The 20,562-nt window shown below is 43.0% G+C and overlaps 2 protein-coding genes across 2 annotated transcripts; both read left to right on the top strand.

Annotated features, from left to right (window-relative positions):
• The first annotated feature begins 50 nt into the window (after window positions 1-50).
• uba3 (ubiquitin-like modifier activating enzyme 3) lies at window positions 51-7,479 on the top strand. Its single transcript, XM_019868486.1, has 18 exons — window positions 51-369; window positions 473-511; window positions 1,760-1,871; window positions 1,958-2,038; window positions 2,097-2,179; window positions 3,673-3,753; window positions 3,864-3,907; window positions 3,985-4,049; window positions 4,154-4,309; window positions 4,431-4,533; window positions 4,599-4,709; window positions 4,788-4,841; window positions 5,030-5,066; window positions 5,150-5,231; window positions 5,315-5,415; window positions 6,541-6,604; window positions 6,683-6,737; window positions 6,838-7,479. The coding sequence occupies exons 1-18, from the start codon at window positions 350-352 to the stop codon at window positions 6,924-6,926; spliced, it is 1,377 nt and encodes a 458-aa protein (XP_019724045.1). The 5' UTR covers window positions 51-349; the 3' UTR covers window positions 6,927-7,479.
• Window positions 7,480-13,711: 6,232 nt separating this feature from the next.
• Window positions 13,712-17,425, top strand: LOC109514984 (nuclear factor 7, ovary-like). Its single transcript, XM_019868483.1, has 2 exons — window positions 13,712-14,108; window positions 15,728-17,425. Exons 1-2 carry the CDS (start codon window positions 13,836-13,838, stop codon window positions 16,931-16,933), a joined length of 1,479 nt encoding a protein of 492 aa, XP_019724042.1. The 5' UTR covers window positions 13,712-13,835; the 3' UTR covers window positions 16,934-17,425.
• Window positions 17,426-20,562: the final 3,137 nt, after the last annotated feature.

Below are 20,562 nucleotides of genomic sequence, written 5' to 3'. Positions count from 1 at the left end.
CTGATTGTTGTCGGTGGGAAGCACAAAACGCAAGGTTTGCTTTTCCTTGTGTCAGCGCCACAGAATTATCTTTCATTGGCGCCGGTGTTACTGCACAGGAAAACCCATGTTTCTGGTTCCCGGAAGCGAGTTTTAATGCAGTCCTAAAAGATATCCACAAATGGATGTATTTACTTATTTATGACACGAAAAGCACATTGAAGACAATTTACACTTTGGTCTCCGTTCAGTATTAAGAGAGCGCAATGGCTGTTTACAGCCATTGCGCTCTCTGAAGCTGCGTCGAGCTGCGCAGCTTTGACGCTCGCCAACTAATCCGTCACACTCGAGGACATGGGACCGTGAAAGTATGGCGGATGCCGAGGAGCCGTAAGTCTCAATGGATGAAAATGCTTTTTAATCGGAGTTTAACGTTTCGCAATTTGACCCTATCGCGGCATGTTTCAAATCTATTCCCATTTTTTTCTTCCAGGGAGAAGAAAAGAAGGCGAATAGAGGACCTGACAGACAAGTTAGTGCTACGAATGCTAATGAAAGGTTTCTCTGCCCGGCAGTAGGGTTGCGTTAGGCAATGAGGCCAGAAAACATGCACATTCACATAATTGAATCCAAATAAACCGATTTTACTGACAGTCACTAAACTCATTGTATCTAAATGTGCTCTTAACGTATCTTTGTTTTGATTGACAAGTGATCAACAACAATGGCGTTCTTCTGGCCACATTAGGTACACGCGTATTTATCCTGAAAGTAAATTGTTTTGACAAGATGAACTCGTGTAAGGAGATCTGGCTTGGTCAGGAGTCCATCAGATATTTTAAGTAAGCATCAACCCTGAGAAAATGCGATTTAAATTACTTTGAATCGTGTGTTTAGTGTGAGACAGCTAATTTACTGCTGTTATACATAAACTGAGCAGTAATGATGACAAATTGTTTTGTCACCATTGTAGCTTGATGGAAAACTGCCAGGCAGTTGTTTAAAAAGTGGCGCAAATAACTCAATGAAGCCTGAACCATCAACATGTGCAGAAATATTTTACTGCGGTGGATATAAAATGTGGCAGCCCGGTAGTCCAGTGGTTAGCACGTCGACTTCACAGTGCTGAGGTACCGGGTTCAATTCCAGCTCCGGCCTCCCTGTGTGGAGTTTGCATGTTCTCCCCGGGCCTGCGTGGGTTTTCTCCGGGTACTCCAGTTTCCTCCCGCATTCGAAAAACATGCATGGCAGGCTGATTGAACGCACTAAATTGTCCCTAGGTGTGAATGTGAGCGTGGATGGTTGTTCGTCTCTGTGTGCCCTGCGATTGGCTGGCAACCGGTTCAGGGTGTCCCTCGCCTACTGCCCGAAGACGGCTGGGACCCCTGGCTCCAGCACCCCCCGCGACCCTAGTGAGGATTAAGCGGTTTGGAAAATGGATGGATGGATATAAAATGTTTACACACCCCTGTTTAAATGATACAAAACGTGAGATGAAAATAAATCATTTCAAAACTTTTCACACCATTAATGTAACCTCTGACCTATAAACTGCTCAACCCATTTGAATTAAAACAAACAAAGTCTTTTCGAGCGTTTCCAACAGACCATAAGACATTTTGTGTTTGGGAGGTTTTGAAATGGTCCAATGAAACCTTGGTTGAACATTTTGGCCACAATTCAAAAAGGTGTGTTTGTCTTGTATGATTCTTCTGATCGTCAAGATGTTCTCGTGTGTGTGTGTGTGTGTGTGTGTGTGTGTGTGTGTGTGTGTATTTAGAATGGCTGTAGATGGTGGTGCCTGCGACTGGGCCGGCCGGTGGAATCACGTGAGAAAGTTCCTGGAGAGACCCGGTCCATTCACACATCCCGATTTCGAGCCAAGCACAGAGGTGAGCGGGACGCTTCCATAGCCACGTCAACATTGTATGAGCGATGACCTCATAATTTCCCTGCCCTGGTGCACGTGTCGCTTCAGACTCTCCAGTTCCTGTTGGAGACGTGCAAGATTTTAGTGATTGGTGCTGGTGGACTTGGCTGCGAACTGCTTAAAGATTTGGTAGGAAGTGGACTGAGAGTGCCCTAAACTTTGTTCTAACAAGCTTGTGTTGTTGCAGGCCCTGTCTGGGTTTCGCCTCATCCATGTGGTTGACATGGACACTATTGACTTGTCAAACCTCAATCGGCAGTTTCTTTTCAGGTAACTCTCCTTTTTATTATTTTATTCTCAGTCTTTTTCAGATTGTCATCTGATCCCCCGCCCCCCTCCCCGCACACCTTCCCTCAGTCAAAGTTCGGAATTTCTATAAAGACGCTATATAATGTACTCGTATGTTGATGTCAGGTTAAAAGTGTTCTTGATTGTTTTTTTTGTTTTGGTTTTTTTTTGTTTTTTGCTTAGTTTTTTTTAAGGCACACAAAAAAAACATACATACACACATAACATAGACCGGTTTGAAGTAGCGAGTAGCAGCTTGTGTCTGAGTTGCTTTTGTTCGCCGTGCAACTAAAGAGAGGTTGCTTTGAGCAGAGGAAAGGATCCTCCAACAGATAGGGGGGAAATGTTTGAACATCGCTTGTCAATCTGGTGATAGGTGGTCGTGTTATTATTTTGGCTGATGCTAAATACTGTCCACAAGAAAGCAGGAAGTAGTTCTGGTCTGACAAAAATGCCTACAAGCGATTAGATGTGGATGAGCATGAGAACGCAAACATGAATGCTCAATTAGAATGAATTGACGCAGCGTTGATCTCTCGCTCCCACAGCGACAATTACATTATTCCAGAGTTTAACATTGGAAACGCGCCGCTGGAAAGAGCTCGGGCTTGGCTCATAGGACTACATTTCCCATGATTCCTAGACACAGAAGCAGAAAATAGTCCAAGTTCTAGAATGACAAAAACACGCAGGCGACTGCAAGAGTTTACTGCGCATTAGAATGACAACGTGAACATGATGGGAAGGAATTGGAATTAAGGACGACAAACTGAAACACTGATTTATCCATTCTTAGGGCGCACAGTTGGTTTTTGAGAAAATTAAAGGATTTTCAGTTTCTCGAACTAACCCGTGAGAGGCAACATGGTGCCACAGGCCATCCAGATTGCCTGAAATACACAGAACAATAAAGAGTTGAAGTTGAAGAAATAGAAAAAGTTTGGCCAAATGTTACCTTATCTGATAACACAAGACTGGTTTGAATCGGAAAATTGGTTTTGATTTAAAAGCTGGGAGTGCATCTAATCGAACAAAATCGTTGCACTTAAAGTTTATCGGGATGCGTGTCGAATCGCCTCTGAGTGAAGAGAAATATCTTGGAAGGAAATGCCACATTGACAGTAACCTACTTGCGTCCCATTGACTTGAAAAGTTCCACTTGAAAATGAACCGTCCTTGAATTATATCGCACCCCATATATCGAGATCCATGTTGAATCGGGCTTGTTTGGACAAACTCGGTGTTGACGGCATTTTTAACAATCGCAAATCGCAGGATTTGCAATTGTTAAAAATTCTTGCCATTGTATTTTCCACCTGCTTGTATTTTGAATGGGTGCGCTTTAGTTTATTCGGCCGAAATGGCTTTGTTTGAGACACCTTTTGAATCAAGGTGCTCTGACCTATGATAATGTTTGTTTCCCCACCCCCTTCACTGTTAATCTCGGTTGTTTTTGTTTGAACTTGTTTCATCAGACCTAAAGATGTCGGACGACCAAAAGCAGAAGTGGCTGCTGACTTCATCAACAGTCGCATCCCTGGATGTAAAGTTGTCCCGTATCCTACTGGAAACCAAGTCTCTGTCTCTCAAATGACCGTGACCTCATCACACTTGCGAACAACATGAGCGTGCTTTTACAGTAATTCCTCAACAGTTCCACATTCAGTCACTACAAGAAAATCCAGGACTTTGATGAGTCCTTCTACCGGCGTAAGTATCAGATGTCAACTTGAGCGAGCGAGTCAAGTCAGCGGACTTGACTCCCTGACCTCCTGGTCTCCCTGCAGAGTTTCACATCATCGTCTGTGGGCTGGACTCCATCATCGCCAGGCGATGGATGAACGGCATGCTGGTGGGAAGCTGCGCTCTCTTCAACAGATGCTCATCAAGTTCCGTAAAATGAGATTTAGCTCAGTGACCGTTTTTTTATTTATTTTTTTTTTTTGCCAAGTTTAGATATCCCTCCTGAGCTATGAAGATGGAATACTGGACCCCAGCTCCATCATCCCCCTCATTGATGGGGGCACGGAAGGCTTTAAAGGAAATGCCCGCGTCATTTTACCCGGCATGACGGCTTGCATCGACTGCACACTTGAGTTGTACCCACCGCAGGTCAGGCTCCCGCTCGGTTTTACCTCCTTACACTTCTAAAATGGAGCGTCGGCAAGATTTGTCCAGTAACATTGTCGCACCCAAGAAGTTGACTCGAACCTGCTCTTTTTCCAATGCTCAGGTTCACTTCCCCATGTGCACCATTGCGTCCATGCCGAGGCTCCCCGAACATTGCATTGAATATCCCAGATTGTTTCAGTGGCCCAAAGAAAAGCCATTTGGAGGTACGGAGCCCATTCCATCCTTCCCGTGTTGCCGGAGAATCACTGTCACCTCCTTTGTTCTCCAGAAACCAGTTTAGACGGCGATAATCCCGAGCACATCCAGTGGATGTTTGAGCGAGCGCTGGAGCGAGCTGCACAGTTCAACATAACAGGAGTCACATACCGACTCACTCAAGGTCACATCCGTTTTGCACGCTCACCCGAACGGACGGCTTTTGCGTTGTCGGGTGTTAACGAGACTCCATTTTTTGCAGGCGTCGTAAAGCGGATCATTCCTGCAGTGGCGTCCACAAATGCCGTTATCGCCGGTATGAAACTGTACTGTAATTACTGTACTCTAATTCAGTAGCTCCTGTATTTTATTTGGCGTTCAGCCTGTCAGATTTAAATAGTCGTTTCAAAATGATGTTTGATCCTCCACTGACAAATGTCCCAAAGAGGTCTTTGAGCTTCAGTCCCGTTTTGCTTCTCCCACTTGCGCTTGTGTTCTTTGCAGCTGCCTGCGCAAGTGAAGTTTTTAAAATTGCGACAAGGTTTGTGCCGGAAGCACGTTTGAAGTCATTCTGCTCAATCGATGGCTTTGTCCGACGCACATCACATCTCTTTCTTGTTCCAGTGCGTATATTCCTTTAAATAATTACCTGGTCTTCAATGATGTGGACGGACTCTACACTTACAGTTTTGAAGCTGAGCGAAAGGTTTGTTGTCCGGGTCTTGATCATTCCCCCCCCCGACGAGCAATAACGCAGCTCTGTGCTGCATGTGTGTTTGTGACGGGCAGGACAACTGTTCGGCGTGCAGCCAGGTGCCTCAAGACCTTCAGTTCCCGCCTTCTGCAAAACTACAGGAGGTCTTGGAGTACCTGACAGAGAACGCCTCCCTGTGAGTAACACTCAACCACTTTTCCACCAAGCCGGACAGCAGCACAGTTACTATGCAAACCTAAATCCACTGAAGTTGGGACATTGCGTTAAACCGAACTAAAAACTGAATGCAATGATTTGCAACTCATGTTCAACCTATATTTAATTGAATACCCTACAAAGACAAGAGAGTTCATGTTCAAACTGAGAAGCTTTGTTGTTTTTAGCAAATAACAATTAGAATTTTATGGCTGCAGCACGTTCCGAAAAAACTGTGGCGGGGTCACGTTTACCACGGTGTTACATCACCTTTTCTTTGAGCAACATTCAGTAAACATTTGGGAACGGCGGACACTAATTGTTGAAGCTTTGGATTTGGAATTCTTTCCCGTTCGTGCTTGGTGTACAGCTTCAGCTGCTCAATGGTCCGGGATCTCCGGCTAATATTTTACGTTATCAGTTTCTGTGTTCGGCAAGCTTTCCGGTTATATGAACCTTTTTGAAAATTGGATAAAGACAGTTATGGGACTCAGCAGATTTGCTGATTCCATCAGATGGATGCCCCGTTATAAGGGATTGGATCGGGGCGGGGTTGATGCAAATGAAGTCTCTGGTGGGCGCGAGTCACCGTTTAGAGGGAATTCTGATTCATCAACATATGCAGGGTGGTGAGGAAAATTGGCCAATACGCACGTGTAATGAATCCGGCGGTAATTTTTCCTCTATGCTCAACTCATGTGCAGGGTACAAAGAGTTCTACGCATTTAGTGGTTAATCAGGCATTGTGTGTTCACAAGCAATAAAAGCCTCTTTTCTTTTTGTGGTGAAGCATGGTATTTCTCTGTTTATCATAGTGCATTTTTGTTGCATGGAATTGACGAAGCCGGTTATTCATTGGCCGTAATCCCTCCAATGATGCGCAAAAGAATCACAGAATTTAATTTTTGGAAATTGCACTAATAAAGCCAAATGAATGTAATTTTTTGCTTGACACATTTGACAATCACCAGATGAACTGACATGCTGCAGTGTTAAATTTTGTTTGGGCACACAAAATAGCGAACTGCATGCATTGAAAGTGTTCTGCTTGGTTGGACCCGAGTTAACAATGAAGAAAAAGCATGATATTTCTATTATTTTCCAGGCAAATGAAATCTCCGGCTATCACCACAACTCTGGAAGGCAAAAATAAGACACTGTACCTGCAGGTAATAGAAGCGCACAAGTCAGCCTGTTATTTGCATTTAAAACTCGAAACTATAGTACTAATTTACTTTTAATTACAGTCTGTCAAATCAATTGAGGAACGAACACGGCCAAACCTCTGCAAAACCTTGAAAGGTACGAAATGGCAAATGGCCTTTTGTCCTTATGCTGTTGACATTTATACACAGTGTTTGTATAAGAATGTATTGATTTTAATTTTTGTCTATTCACGCAGAGCTGGGCTTATCGGACGGACAGGAATTAGCAGTGGCAGACATCACCACGCCTCAGACAGTCCTCTTCAAGCTCAATTTCACTGCCTAAAAGCCGTTTGGATTGCAAAGCACTGATGTGACCTTTGGCTTCTTCTGTCAAAATGTTACTGTAGCGCATCTGATTATGAGTGTATATAGGACAAGTAAAATTCTCATTGGTCAGACAACATTAATAATATTGTTTACTTGTGTGTGGATGCCCATTGTGGAGTTCTTCCTGTCGATCCAATGAGAACGATCATGACAGAGCTGTAATGCAGGTTAATTTTTTTGACTCATTTGAAGATTCGTGGTTCAGGTTTCATTCATTTATTCATGTTGCAGTGACAAGAGATCATAAGAGAAAGCCAGGCGGCTTAGGTTTTATTCACCTTTCAACTCAAGGAAAGCCACGAAATTATTAAACCTGTCACAAAAGTATGAAACAAAACTAAGTCATTACTGGAAGATCCTCCTAGGTTGGACATACAGGTGTACATAGACGATTAAGAGGTGAGGTCTGGAATTAAATTTGGAATACCAAAGTGACAAAAATATACAAACAAAGGCTTTCATGTTTGTGGACTACTGTTAATCTAATGCTGAAAATCATTTGTTAAAAAGGGGGGAAAAAAAGGTTACTTCTGACACATGCTACTCGGTCCATGACAATTTGTATACACTCCACGGCAACGATAAAATTCCAATACTGCACCACTGTATTGTCAGAACTGTCAAGTATTAATTAAACGAAACAATGGAAACAAACTCGTATTATGCTGTTGCCAAACACTATGCGGCCACATGCAGAAATATACCACTTGTTTTGAAGTAATGCTTCCGATTTTGGATTAAACTTCCTTTGTGACGTCAAAATAACGCGATAGGTAGAGAACTTGAGAGAAGTTCAAGTAATTGCTTTTGCTGCGACCTTGTGTTCATGTTTTGTAACTACAATCTCTTGGTCCTAATGACGTAGCTTGGTTTTAATGACGTCGACGTAACCCGAATATGTACATGGTTCGGAACGATGACATACAGTAAGGCAGTATTTCAAGTCTTAAGTACAAAAATATATTTATTCAAACATGTTTCAGCCAGAAATATTGCAGCGACAGCACTAGGACAAACTTTGTGCTACAGTCACGAAGATGCATATTTCCTGTCTAAAATGTTTACATTTTAGACACGAAATTTTAGTGTGAGTCAGATTTCAGGAGATACACGTGTATAGCCGTTCGTAAACTACGTTGTCAGGTCGGCTGCATGGTCAAAAGAATCTGTATGATGATTCCAGATGTGAATGACAGAGTGAATGGTTGTGTTTCCTTTCGTACTCTGCAATTGGCTGGCTTCCAATCCAGGCTGCCTACAAGTCAAAATCAGCTCCAGCTCAGCCTCATTGTGAACAAGATGTAGAGAATGGATGAATGGACATGTTCAGGTCTTGCTGAAGGCCTGCTAAACAGGCAAAATTCACACATACTGTATCCCAGATAAGGAGCACATTTTGATACATGAATGTGTTTGAGGGCGGCATGGTGATGAGTGGTTACCACGCCCACCTCACAGTGCAGAGGTGCAGGGTTCGATTCTGGCTCCAGCCTTCCTCTGTGGAGTTTGCATGTTCTACCTGTGCCTGAGTGGGTTTACTCTGGTTCCCTCCCACATTCCAAAAACATGCATGGCAGGTTCATGGAACACTAAATTGTCCCTAGGTGTGATTGTGACCACGAATGGTTTTTCGTCCATGTGTGCCCTGTGATTGGCTGGCAACCAGTTCAAGGTGTACCCAGCCCACTGCTCGAACACACCTGGCATAGGCTCCAGCACACGCGCGACCCTTGTGAGATAGGTGGATTAGAAAATCGATGGACTGTATTTGAGAAGATTGTATCAATTGAGTAATGGCACTGCAATTAAGTATGGCAGTTCATTTGGTCATAGTACGGACTCTGGAAAGAAAAACAGGTGCACTTCCGAGAATGAGCATTTATGCTGGGAAAAATACCCCCCCCCCTTCAATGACAACTTTTTATCATTGGCACATTACAACTTTTCTCATGAAAAGTTGACTTTATTCTTGTAATGTTGCCATTTTTTTTTCTTTGCATCATAGGCCGAACAACTCTTCAAAATGCATGTTGAATAATTATAGTACAATTTTGCATTATAAAACCATTTTGTTTCCCCTCGTTATTTAACAATCTCTCAAAGTGGCCAATTCCAACATATGTCAACTAGAGTAAGCCATTAACATCTCTTTAAAAAAAAACAAAAAAAAAACGTCGCTCTAGTTGGGCTGTGTAGGGAACACATTGAGGCCTGCACACCGCAGATTGCAAGCAATAGATTATGATGAGTCAGTCATTGGTTAAAAAAGGTCAAGTGTGACATAAATTTGGCCAACTATCTTTAAGTATATTTTCGTTTTTTTTTTTTGAATGCAACCCACCCGGGTTCAGAGTTAGACCCACAGCAACATGCTAATAACGAAAAATTTTGTTCGGCAATCTCTGGCGAGTGACGTAATTTACAAAAGGCAGAGTCGCTAGCAGAGTTGTGGTCCTCGAGCCGGCTCAAGTCCTTGGCCTCGGAAAATTCCTCAAGTCCTTGGCCTTGGCCTCGGAGTCAAGTCATCGGGTCCTCGGACGCTCAGTCCGAGGACCGCAAGAATCATGAAGAAACCAAACAATCTCCATCCAGGGGAAACCCATATTATTGGATTTTCTGGCGCTTTAGGAGAAGCGGGGGTGCCACTGACAGGAGACAGTGAGCGTGTATAGAGGGCTCCGTCCTTTCAGCAATTACCCACAATGTACTACCGTCGGCCATATTGGAGGGCTGTTATAAACAAGCCATACACGAACTCTATTCGTGTATGGCTTGTTTACACGAAGTCTATTCGTGTACGGCTTGTTTATAACAGCTCTCTAATATGGCCGCCGGGAGTGCATTGTGGGTAACTGCTAAAAAGACGGAGCCCTGTATAAAGAGCGGCATCACAGTTAGTTTCAATCACGGTTCGTTCCGTTCGCGATCGGCAGTTTAAATAGCGTGTAAAGTCTTTCCGTAACAGTGGTGTCTTTTATTTAGTTATTTTTGCACAGTTGTCACGTTTGCGGTGGCACTAGACTGTTTGTTTGAACCAAGTAATTTGTGTTACAGCTGGAGTCAATAATGCCGGCACTTCACTTCCGGGTTTGGCCGTTGGGATTTGGAGTCCTTTTGCTCATTCCAGTTATGTTTGCTGAATGCTTTCTCATGTTTAGAATAATGAATGTTGATAATACATGGTTTAAAATCATGGTTGATTGAATTATTTATTATTATTGTGAAGTTGAAGGTATTAAATTAATTAATGTCAACTATACCAGCCATCTCATTACCTCTGCTTCCCGCGTCCGAGACGCATAATTTTACGTGGGACGCACAGTTCCAAATAATGTGCGTTTTTGGGACGTAAGGAAATTTCTCAGTCAAAACAAAACAAAAAAAAAACTACGGCAGACCTGAGGATTTCACGGTCACGATCGTTTCTCGTGTCGTTTCCGTGGCGTCATTTTGACGGGACTAGAAAAATCGTTTAACCATAAAAGTCACCGCACACGAGTTAACTGTACGCGATCAAGTCTCTCCTGTGTAATCAACGCGATTTCACTGTGTCTGTATGGGTGTTTGTGGTGTGTGAGTGTGTTTCTTCTAATTTACTTTCGTTTTGTTTTATTTTCAGTGTTGGGGGGACGGAACAGATAACGTTATGTGCACATGCGTGTTGCTATTTTAGTCCAAAAACTGAGGAATCGCGCGGATGAAAGTTTGAGATGGCGGCGAAAAAAACTCGCAAAGGTCTACGAATTACGACATTTAAGAAATGGGAATGCCAGTCTGATTTTTCGTATGAATCGTCCGAAGGGCGTATCACTAAACTCACCTGTAACATATGCACAGAACACGAGAGCGAGATACGACGGGAGGCACGATTACGTGGTCATTAGATATATAGGTTAATCGCTATGAAAAATATTATGAAACAGTATTTGTTATTGTATAATTTACTGGTTGTAGCATGGTTATGAACCAGTCAAAATAGAAAAATGGGTTCCCATGATGAACCCAAAATTAGTTACCGTGGTTTCCCATTGGGTAATCCGACGGAACCGAAAAACGGTTACCATGAATTTCCGAAATCCTCAGGCCTGCTACTAAATTATTTAAATTTTTGCAGCATTTGTTTATAATTGTATGTATAGGTTGTTGTTTGTGTTATTATCATATGCAATTGAATAAGTACACCATTTCAGAATTCAAAATTTGGGACTCTCTAAATGCATAAAGGGACTCATACCTTTCTGATCAGCGAGTCCCTGGGACTCACTGGGGGTAAACTGTAAAATTATCACTGCTATACACATTTACATTGTGATGCCTAAGGTACATATATTCATTAAATTGCATTTGTTTACTTTAGGTTATTACGTGCTACCTGCTACTGCTCCTTATCCTGAATCTGCTCCTTATCCTGCATCTGCTACTGCATCTGCTTATAATATCTGCTACTGATATCATTAATTATCGTGATAAATCATGTTTGGCTATTTTATCGCCCAAAATATTACTTTTATCGCAGCTGTTGCTTTACTTACGTGATCATTATGAAAATAAATTTGTTCGATCGCCGTGTATAACATGCTTATCTGCATATTTTTTTAAAGCAGACTTTTCGCTTGACTCCTCTTAGTATTCAAAATCAGTCCTCGGTCCTTGGCCTTGGCCTCGGAGGCAAGTCCTTGGTCTCGGAAAATTCCTCAAGTCCTTGGCCTTGGCCTTGGAAAATTTTCCAAGTCCTTGGCCTTGCCTTGGCCTTGGAGTCAAGTCCTTGGCCTTAGGTTGCCGGTCCTCGGACACAACACTGGTCGCTAGTCAACCATTGCACTGCATTGTTGATTGTCCCGTTAATTGCTCTTCGTTGTTGTTACGAGTTATTCGGGGAAATGCCTCGGCGCTGTGCGGCAATCCACTGATCACATTCAGATAAACAGCTGTTTGAAAAGGGCACGAAAATGGACCAGAAATGAACAAACTTTATTAAGAAGCAATTAAAATCAGAGGCAGACTAAATAAAGTGATGGGGAGTGGTATGAAACCTGCCAATGAAAGGGGAAAACGAGACAGGGCTGGGGCTTTCCATGACAACGTTATGTCAGGTTTCGGACAAGCCGAATTAAGTTTGGATCCCAAAAGTGTAAACTTCAACAAGGTCTCCGTTACAAAAATGTTTAATACAGAAATTCGCACCGAACAAAGTAGAACATAAAGCGCTGGTCCAAACAAGGACCAGGAAGAACAAAACAAAAAAAAACGAATAACAAAAAGCGCTTGCACAAAAAGGCAAGTGAGGAAAACTAGTCCCGAGAATACAAACGAAAAACTATGTATCAACTACACGCAAGAAAAAGCCAATTCACAAAACAAAGCCATATTTACAAGAACAATGTTACAGAGAGTATCAAAAGCGTGAACACGATGATGTCTATAGCAAAAGCGGTCTGAGAGCATGGAAACAGCAAGGCAATAAACAATACTCCGACACAGGTGAACTGAGGCAGAGTCCTTAAATACATAGTCCCATAATGACTGGATTGGCAGCAGGTGTGCACAGAAGACCGCACATCCACCTGCTGGTCAGACCAGAAACCGAACCGTGACACGTTAAAAAATGAGGGGAGGATCCAAAAAACTACACAGCACCCATGACACAACAAACCAAAACTTGAAAAGTGTCCACCACCCGCATCGGGGCCCTCAGCACCTCCATCCATCCATCCATCCATTTTCCGATCCGCTTTGTCCTCCCAAGGGTTGCGGGGTGGGGGGGGGGGCTGCTGGAGCCTATCCAAGCCATCTTTGGGCAGTTGGCGGGGGACACCGTGAATCGGTTGCCAGCCAATCGCAGGGCACACAGAGAGAACAACCATCTGCGCTCACACTCACCTAGGGACAGTTTGGAGTGTTCAATCAGCCTGCCATGCATGTTTTTGGAATGTGGGAGAAAACCCACGCAGGCCCGGGGAGAACATGCAAACTCCACACAGGAAGGCCGTAGCCGGGATCGAACCCACAACTTCTGACGTGCTAACCACTGGATCACCAGGCCGCCCGCCCTCAGCACCTGTCAAACAAAAATAAACACACGCTGAAAACATATCATTATGGCTGCCCCATAACACTCCAAAGAAAATGGAACATTCACCCCAAACCAAAAGAACCCAAAACTAAAAAATGTCAAACTGAGATAAATAAAACAATTTATAAACAAACAAATATAAAGCAAATGGCAAATTTAGCACGAATTTTACAGAAAAGAACACATGAGAAATAATATCTGACTGGCTTTGTATACTACATTTCCCATAGTGAGCCCTGCTATTGTTATCCTTGAAGTGACATCACACTTTCGGGTTTGACGCTCGTCAGGATCTCACTTTGTTTTTAAAGACAAACCCCATCTTTTGTGTGTTGCTGAAACAGTTGGATGTATATTTTTGTTCTATATCTGGCTCTAAAAATAAGAAAGCTGTGAAAACCTTGATATTATGTTTCCATTTTAATATCTTCAATTTTTCTTCATTTTTATTTAGGACCCCTGGTATTTATTTCTTTTTACATTTTAAAATGTTTTTGCTGAATGTGATATCTAATGTGTATTTCTCTGACACGCGATGCTTTTGTTATCTGCAATTTGTTCATAAAGTTAGGAAAAAAAGGATCTCACTTCGGGGAAATGATTACTTTGTCGGATTTAAGAATTATAAATTATTTTTTCAAGCTTTATTTAATGTATTTTGTTTAATTACTTTACTTGCGACAAAAATATTCCATTTGGGATTTTCTAAAATTACTTCACACTTGACCCTGAAAGGGGTTGGATTGGGGTTGTTTGTTTCCTGGTTCCGCGTCGAGAAGGAAGTGAACAGAAATGGCTTCTGCCTCTTTCACAGACGATTTGACTTGTTCAATTTGTCTGACAATTTTTACCGATCCGGTCACTCTTCTCTGCGGCCACTCTTTTTGCAGAAAATGTCTGATATGCTTTTGGGACACACAGCACCAGTGTCCGCAATGCAGGGCGTCGCTCGCTGACGCTTGCACGTCAGAAGATTTATGTACCAACTTCGTCTTGCTCAGTCTTGCTGAAAAAGCCAAACAAACAGACGTGATCGACAAAGAGCACATTACAGCAAAGGCTGAGGTAAAGTATGCCAGGGCAAGTATTCACTCATTGTCAGCGTTCACCACGCTTTTTACTTGTGATATGTCGATTGTGTTATTTTCTCCGTCTCGCCTTTGATTTGATCTTGATTATCTTCGACGATCAAATAAAGCGTATAGTCTCAAGAGCATCGACTCTGTATGAAGTGTTAAATTAGAGAAGGTTGCAGAAGGAAGCAAAAGTTTGTATTTTCCTCTTCCCGGGTCGTTCCATACCGTGGCGGACAGGGGCAAACGCGCTGTAAACCGCTGAACTCCGCAATGAAGTCTGTATTCTGCTCATATTCAGTCATGCTGTATAACTTTCCCATGCCCGCAGTGTAGCCTGGCGTCCTTGTAACAAGCATCACGTAGAATTGGAATACTCCCTACTGAAGACGCACAAACTTTGGAATGCGCCAAACTGAGAATCGGTTTAGGAGAAACGAAAGTTGTGATATCACACTTTGTGTCTCGGTACCGCCCTTCTGATGGTATAAAAATGATGTGAATCTCTTCCTGCTTCGCACTCGTGACGCGCAGCCATTGTCTGTAATTCGCGGGTGCCCGTAATATTCCGTTATTAAAAGCTTCGAAGGAACTGTTCATCGACTCCAGCCTTTATTTGGATTACAAACATTCTCCTCGTCCGAAATTCAACGAACACGCGGGGAAGAGAAGGCCACTCTTCCCCCAACAGCAAACAAAGGAATTTTGTAAACAAACAAACAAACAAACAAACCCAAACATAAATGCAGGAAGACACACACAAAAGCAAGAAAGAACTGCTGCAAACACAACAACAACGTGGAAGTAAACATTACAAGCCACCAAACAAATGCAAAACAAACAAACAAAACACGCTGTGGAAATCCAAAAATCACAAACTGAGTCTTTTGATGCCGAAAGCTACTCCTCATTGAATAGCCCCTGTCGACCACATAAACCGTGATGTCATGTGTCCGAAAATGCGGCCTTTGGAGGACCCAGCCTGTGAGTTTGGACACAGCGATAGACATGATAGGCGAAAGACTCTAAATCTTAAAGTGTGTATCAATGAAAGAAACTGGAGTTGTCATCATTTGAATCGGGTGTGCTGGAATAGGGAGACATACAAAACATGCAAGACATCGAGGAATGGAGCTGGACATGGCCGCAATACTTCTTCTTGCTTAGCTAATATGTTCCATGTGTGAGTTTGATACACCGCTGTAGTTTTCTGGAAGAATCCAAATAAGAATACATGTCATTTTTCACTCGGTGTCCGCCACCCACTTTTGGGTCCAGACGCCCGAATTGAGAATAACTGGTGGATCCAAACTTCCGCAATATAGTGTGTGTCGCGGCTAAACACAAGCTTTAAGCCACCGAGTTGCTGCACCGTTGAACAAGCGGTCCGATTATTTCTTCAGGTCATTCTTCATTGCGTTTCATTAAACTCCACTAAATTTCCAACCGTTGTTAATGAACGTCAACATGGCAGCAACCGGCTGTGACGGCGTTGACAGCAGTCGAAAAACATTGCAACCAAAAAAAACGGGCAATACAGTGCAGAAGAATTGCTCTTTCAAATATGTTTCTTGTGGCCGTGTTAGTCATCCAAACATTTTTTGTCGACAGGTTGCTGACATGTGTCCGGAGCACGATGAGAAGCTGAAACTATACTGTGTGACCGACCAGCAGCTGACTTGCATCATATGTCGAGATGGCGAGCGACATGAAGGACACACTTTCAAACCCATTAAGGAAGCAAGCGCATCTCTGAAGCGGGAGCTGGAAAAGGGACTGGACCGCATTCCTGGAGACATTAAAACTTTGGAGCGGTTGTTAAACACTCAGAGGGAAAATATAAATGCAACTCAGGACAGGTCTTGTCAACTGGGGAGCCAAATCAGTGCGCAGTTTGAGGAGCTGCACCAGTTTTTGCGAAAAAGAGAGGAGGAGCTGAAGAATGAGGTGACACGGCAACAAAACGTTGACGTGGAGCAAATGACCAAGATGCTGAATGCTATCGAGGCGGAGCTGTCCCAGAGTAGAGCCCTGCAGGCTAAGGCTGTCTCCGTTCTGGCAATTTCCGACCCCGAGACGTTTCTCAAGGGCTGGGCCAAAGGCAACAACGTCATGCTTCAAGGAGCATCCCGACCAAAAGCAAGTGATCTCTCGGTCGTGGAAACCTCGCTTTCCCTGGGACCTTATGAGAGTCACCTCAAGTTTTTTGTATGGAAAGAGATGCTTCAGGTGATCGAGCCTCGAGAAGTGCAGCTCAAGCTCAAAGGGGAGGAGTCCCAGACCAATCTGTCTGTGGACAGACGCAGTGTGCTCCACAGGACCGACGTTCAAAGTCAATCTGCATTTCCCCGACAACCGAGATACACGGCCTCACGGAATCTTTCGCAGCCAGAGCCTCAAAAAAACCCTCCATCATGGTCCTTCCTGAAATGTTTCAGTACTTGGTATCATGGATTTGCCACCAGTGCGAATGTGTTCACTTCAGGGCAGCACTACTGGGAAATAGAGGTGGGCCAGATTGGCCAAACTGGCTTTTGGGAAGTGGGCATACAGGATCATATTCTCAAATATGAGGGTGGAAATCTTTCCACTGGTTGTCCAGAGGGAGTAACTCCGCTAACTCTCCAGAGCATCCCACGAAAGATCGGGATCTATCTGGACCTCCCGTCCCAGAAGCTTTCTTTCTACAATGCAACCAACATGGCACACATTCACACGGTCAGCACGAAAAGCTCTCGAGCAACATCAATGTCAGCAATGCTAAAAATGAATTACACAACCCCAAATATCCTCCCTTTTACAGTGTGCTGGTATTAAAGCACGCTTGGGTAAAACCCACCGCGGCAAACAGAAGAATTCAAAATACCCTTCTTTGACACTTGTCGAGATGCATGACGCAACACCAATTCCAATATCATTGATGTCCATCCATCCATTCATTTTCTGATCGGCTTCTCCTCACAAGGGTCGCGGTGCGTGCTGCAGTCTATCGGAGCTGTCTTTGGGCAGTAGGTGGGGGACACCCTGAACCGGTTGCCAGCCAATCGCAATGTGTTGCCAATGTTTTAATAATTTGAACAAGCATGAAAACTTTTCACAGACTGCCCACGTGAATTTTAGCAGTTTAACCGCGCCGCCACCGGGTCAAAGCAGCAATCAACTGTCATCTTTGATCATGCTCATTTGGAAGTACCAATGATGTTAACGCCTTAGTGGGAGCACAATTCCATATTATTTAAATTTCAAGAGGCAGCGGCTCGGTGGTCGACTGATTAGCACGCCGGCCTCACAGTGCAGAAGTGCAGGGTTCGATTCTGGGCTATGACCTACCTGTGTAGAGTTTGCATGTTCTCCCCAGGCCTCGTGGGTTTTCTCAAGGTACTCCATTTCCTCCCACATTCCAAAAACATGCATGGGAGGTTAACGGAACACTCGAAATTGTCCCGAGGTGTGAACTCGGATGGTTGGTCGTCTCTTTGTGCCCTGCGATTGGCTGGCAACCGGTTCAGTTGTCCCCCACCTACTGCCCGAAGACGGCTGGGATAGGCTCCAGCACCCCCCGCGACCCTTGTGAGGATAAAGCGGATCGGAAAATGGATGGATGGACTTCCTCTGTTCAAAAACAGGCAGCACGCATGACTGGTTAGCAGTCCAGGTTTTGAATCTGAGCTCCAGCCTTATAGGATGGGAGTGTGCATGTTCTCCCCATGCCTGTGTGGGGATTCTCCGGGTACTGCGCAGAAACAAGCATGTCAGGTTCATGGAACACTCTCAATTGTGAGTGTAAATGTTTATTGTCTATGTGTGCCACTGCAATTAGTTGGCAACCAGTTCAGGGGCAGCACGGTTAGGCTCCAGCAGGGATAGGCTCCATCACCCACCACAACGCTTGTGAACGATAAGCAGACATGAAAATGGATGGATGCATGTTACAAAGTAATAAAATGTTGAATCACTCTTGTTATCTTTGTTTTCAATACCAATGTGCAATGTCAAGTCAAATTTTACAGCATATTTTCAGATTCGCAGCGTTTGGGGGTCTGACCTTACTCGAAGTATATGCCCCCTCTATCCCAGCAGGACTTTCGTTCAACATGCACATAAATCTATCATTGATCCGCCAAGCAACATGCACCTAATGGCCAACATTTTTGTCGACCCGGGGTGGGGGTTGAGCCACAGTGCCAATTGGATGGCCAGGGCTCACTGCCCCATTGGCCCCGCCTTCTGCAAGCCCCTGCAGGGAGCTTACAAACGGTGGTGATCTCAAAGCAAAAATGGGACATCAACGTCATCTACTGGTAGTTGTGCATCAGTAAAGCTGTTTCCAAGTTTGAAATTTACAGTGCAGTGGCATCAGACGCTTCCCCACGACATCCCAGTTGAAAAAAAAACGTACTTGGCAAGTCTACTTGTCAATGGCAGTGAATGAGTTTTTGGAAATCATGGCGATTCTTTTCATTGCGATGCCGTAATGGCAGTCAGATCTATGTCTTGCATCGCAAAAGGCCACTTTTGGCCTTTCCGGAAGAAATCTTGGATGGCACTTAAGTGCTTGAACTTCAACGAACAGAAAACAGAAGTTCTAGTGTTTGGTCGCGGAGGTCTCACGTTCAATCCCCCTGTAATAATGTTGGATATTTCTTGTTTCATAAAATCCTTTCTTAAGGTGACTGGGATCAACTGGCATGAATTACATAGTCAATACTTTCTTCCACGAGACCATAGTTCACAACGGATTTTGCAAATGTGTTCCATGTGTGAGTTTGATACACCGCTGTTGTTCGTCTCTGTAATATCTTCAATGTTTCTTCATTTCTATTTAGGGCCCCTGATATTTATTTATTTTTACATTTTAAAATGGTTTTGCTTAATGTGATATCTAATTTGTATTTCTCTCATATGTGGTGCTTCTGTTATGTGCAATCTGTTACTAAAGTTAGAAAAAAAGGATGTATTTTTTGTTCTATATCTGGCTGTAAAAATAAGAAAGGTGTGAAAACCTTGAAATTATGTTTCCATTTTAATATCTTCAATTTTTCTCAATTTTTATTTAGGACCCCTGGTATTTATTTCTTTTTACATTTTAAAATGTTTTTGGTGAATGTGATATCTAATGTGTATATCTCTCACACGCGATGCTTCTGTTATCTACAATCTGTTAATAAAGTTAGAAAAAAAGGATCTCACTTCGGGGGAATGATTACTTTGTCGGATTTAAGAATTATAAATTATTTTCACAAGCTTTATTTATTGTATTTTTGTTTAATTACTTGCGACAAAAATATTCTATTTCGGGTTTTCTAAAGTTTCTTCACACTTGACCTTTGAAGGGGTTGGATTGCGGTTGTTTGTTTACTGCGGTCAAGCCAGCCTCGACTCGCAAAATCGAAGTCAAGTGAGCCGCCACTGTGATTGTCAGTGCTCTGCATTACGGTAGTCTGCCGCCAGCGAGCGGCGTTGGCCACCTTCAAAATAAAAGCGCCTTCACGAATGCATAAACGTCATTTGTTTGGGTTAAAAGAAATTAATAAAATTATAAAATAAGTAATTTCTTGGCTGTCGGGGGCATTTTTCAATTCTCATTTTTCAATTGTCATTCTGTTCTGAGTTGAACTGGAGACTTCTCATCATCTTAGCGGCACTCTCTTTATTGAAAACGACTAGCGACAAATTAATACTTTATTTCAGGTGGGTTTTATTGTAGTTCACAGATCATTTTCTTGAATAGGAACGGAGAGTAGAATTCACGTATAAATAAACTGAAACATTTTCTGTTGGTCGAAATTGAGCCTTTACACTGAGCCTTTACACTCCTTTCAACATCCACACAAACACACATTTATACACATTTACAAATTTATTTAGACAATGTTACACTCATGTACATGAGTGTAAAAAAAGGTTAGCTAAGGTAGTAAGTATGTACATTGTACATACCGTACTTACTACCTTAGCTGTTGTCGTAGCTCAAAGCTCTTTGATGTGTAACGTCCGTTGAGTCAGCGCCGATTGGTTGGAGCCAAAAGACGCGCGCGAGCGGACATGTTCGCACTAGTGATGGGAATTCCGGCTCTTTTGGCTCGGCTCACTAAAAAGGGCCGGCTCTTTCGGCTCCCAAATGGCTCCTCAGTTTTTTTGTTGCTTAAATTAGTTTACTCCCAAAAATAATGTAAAATTATGTGTAAAATGAATTACGAATGTAAAAAATATACAGTATATCAAATATTTATTATTTATATGGCTTTATATTCTTCTGAACATACTCAACATGGCGTACAACATGGAGTGCTACAAAAAAATAAATTACAAAGTACAAAAACAAAGACCCATCTCAAAACAAGGTCAACAAAAAGTTCCAATCTCTGATTGTGCATATTTATAAGTGTTTAAATATTTACAGTAAAACAACATAAGTAAGCTTTGATTACCACACAACAAATTAT

The sequence above is a fragment of the Hippocampus comes genome, unplaced genomic scaffold (assembly GCF_001891065.2).
Source record: "Hippocampus comes isolate QL1 unplaced genomic scaffold, H_comes_QL1_v1.1 scaffold41, whole genome shotgun sequence".
NCBI classification, from domain to species: Eukaryota; Metazoa; Chordata; class Actinopteri; order Syngnathiformes; family Syngnathidae; genus Hippocampus; species Hippocampus comes.
This window is presented reverse-complemented; position numbering and strand designations above follow the sequence as displayed.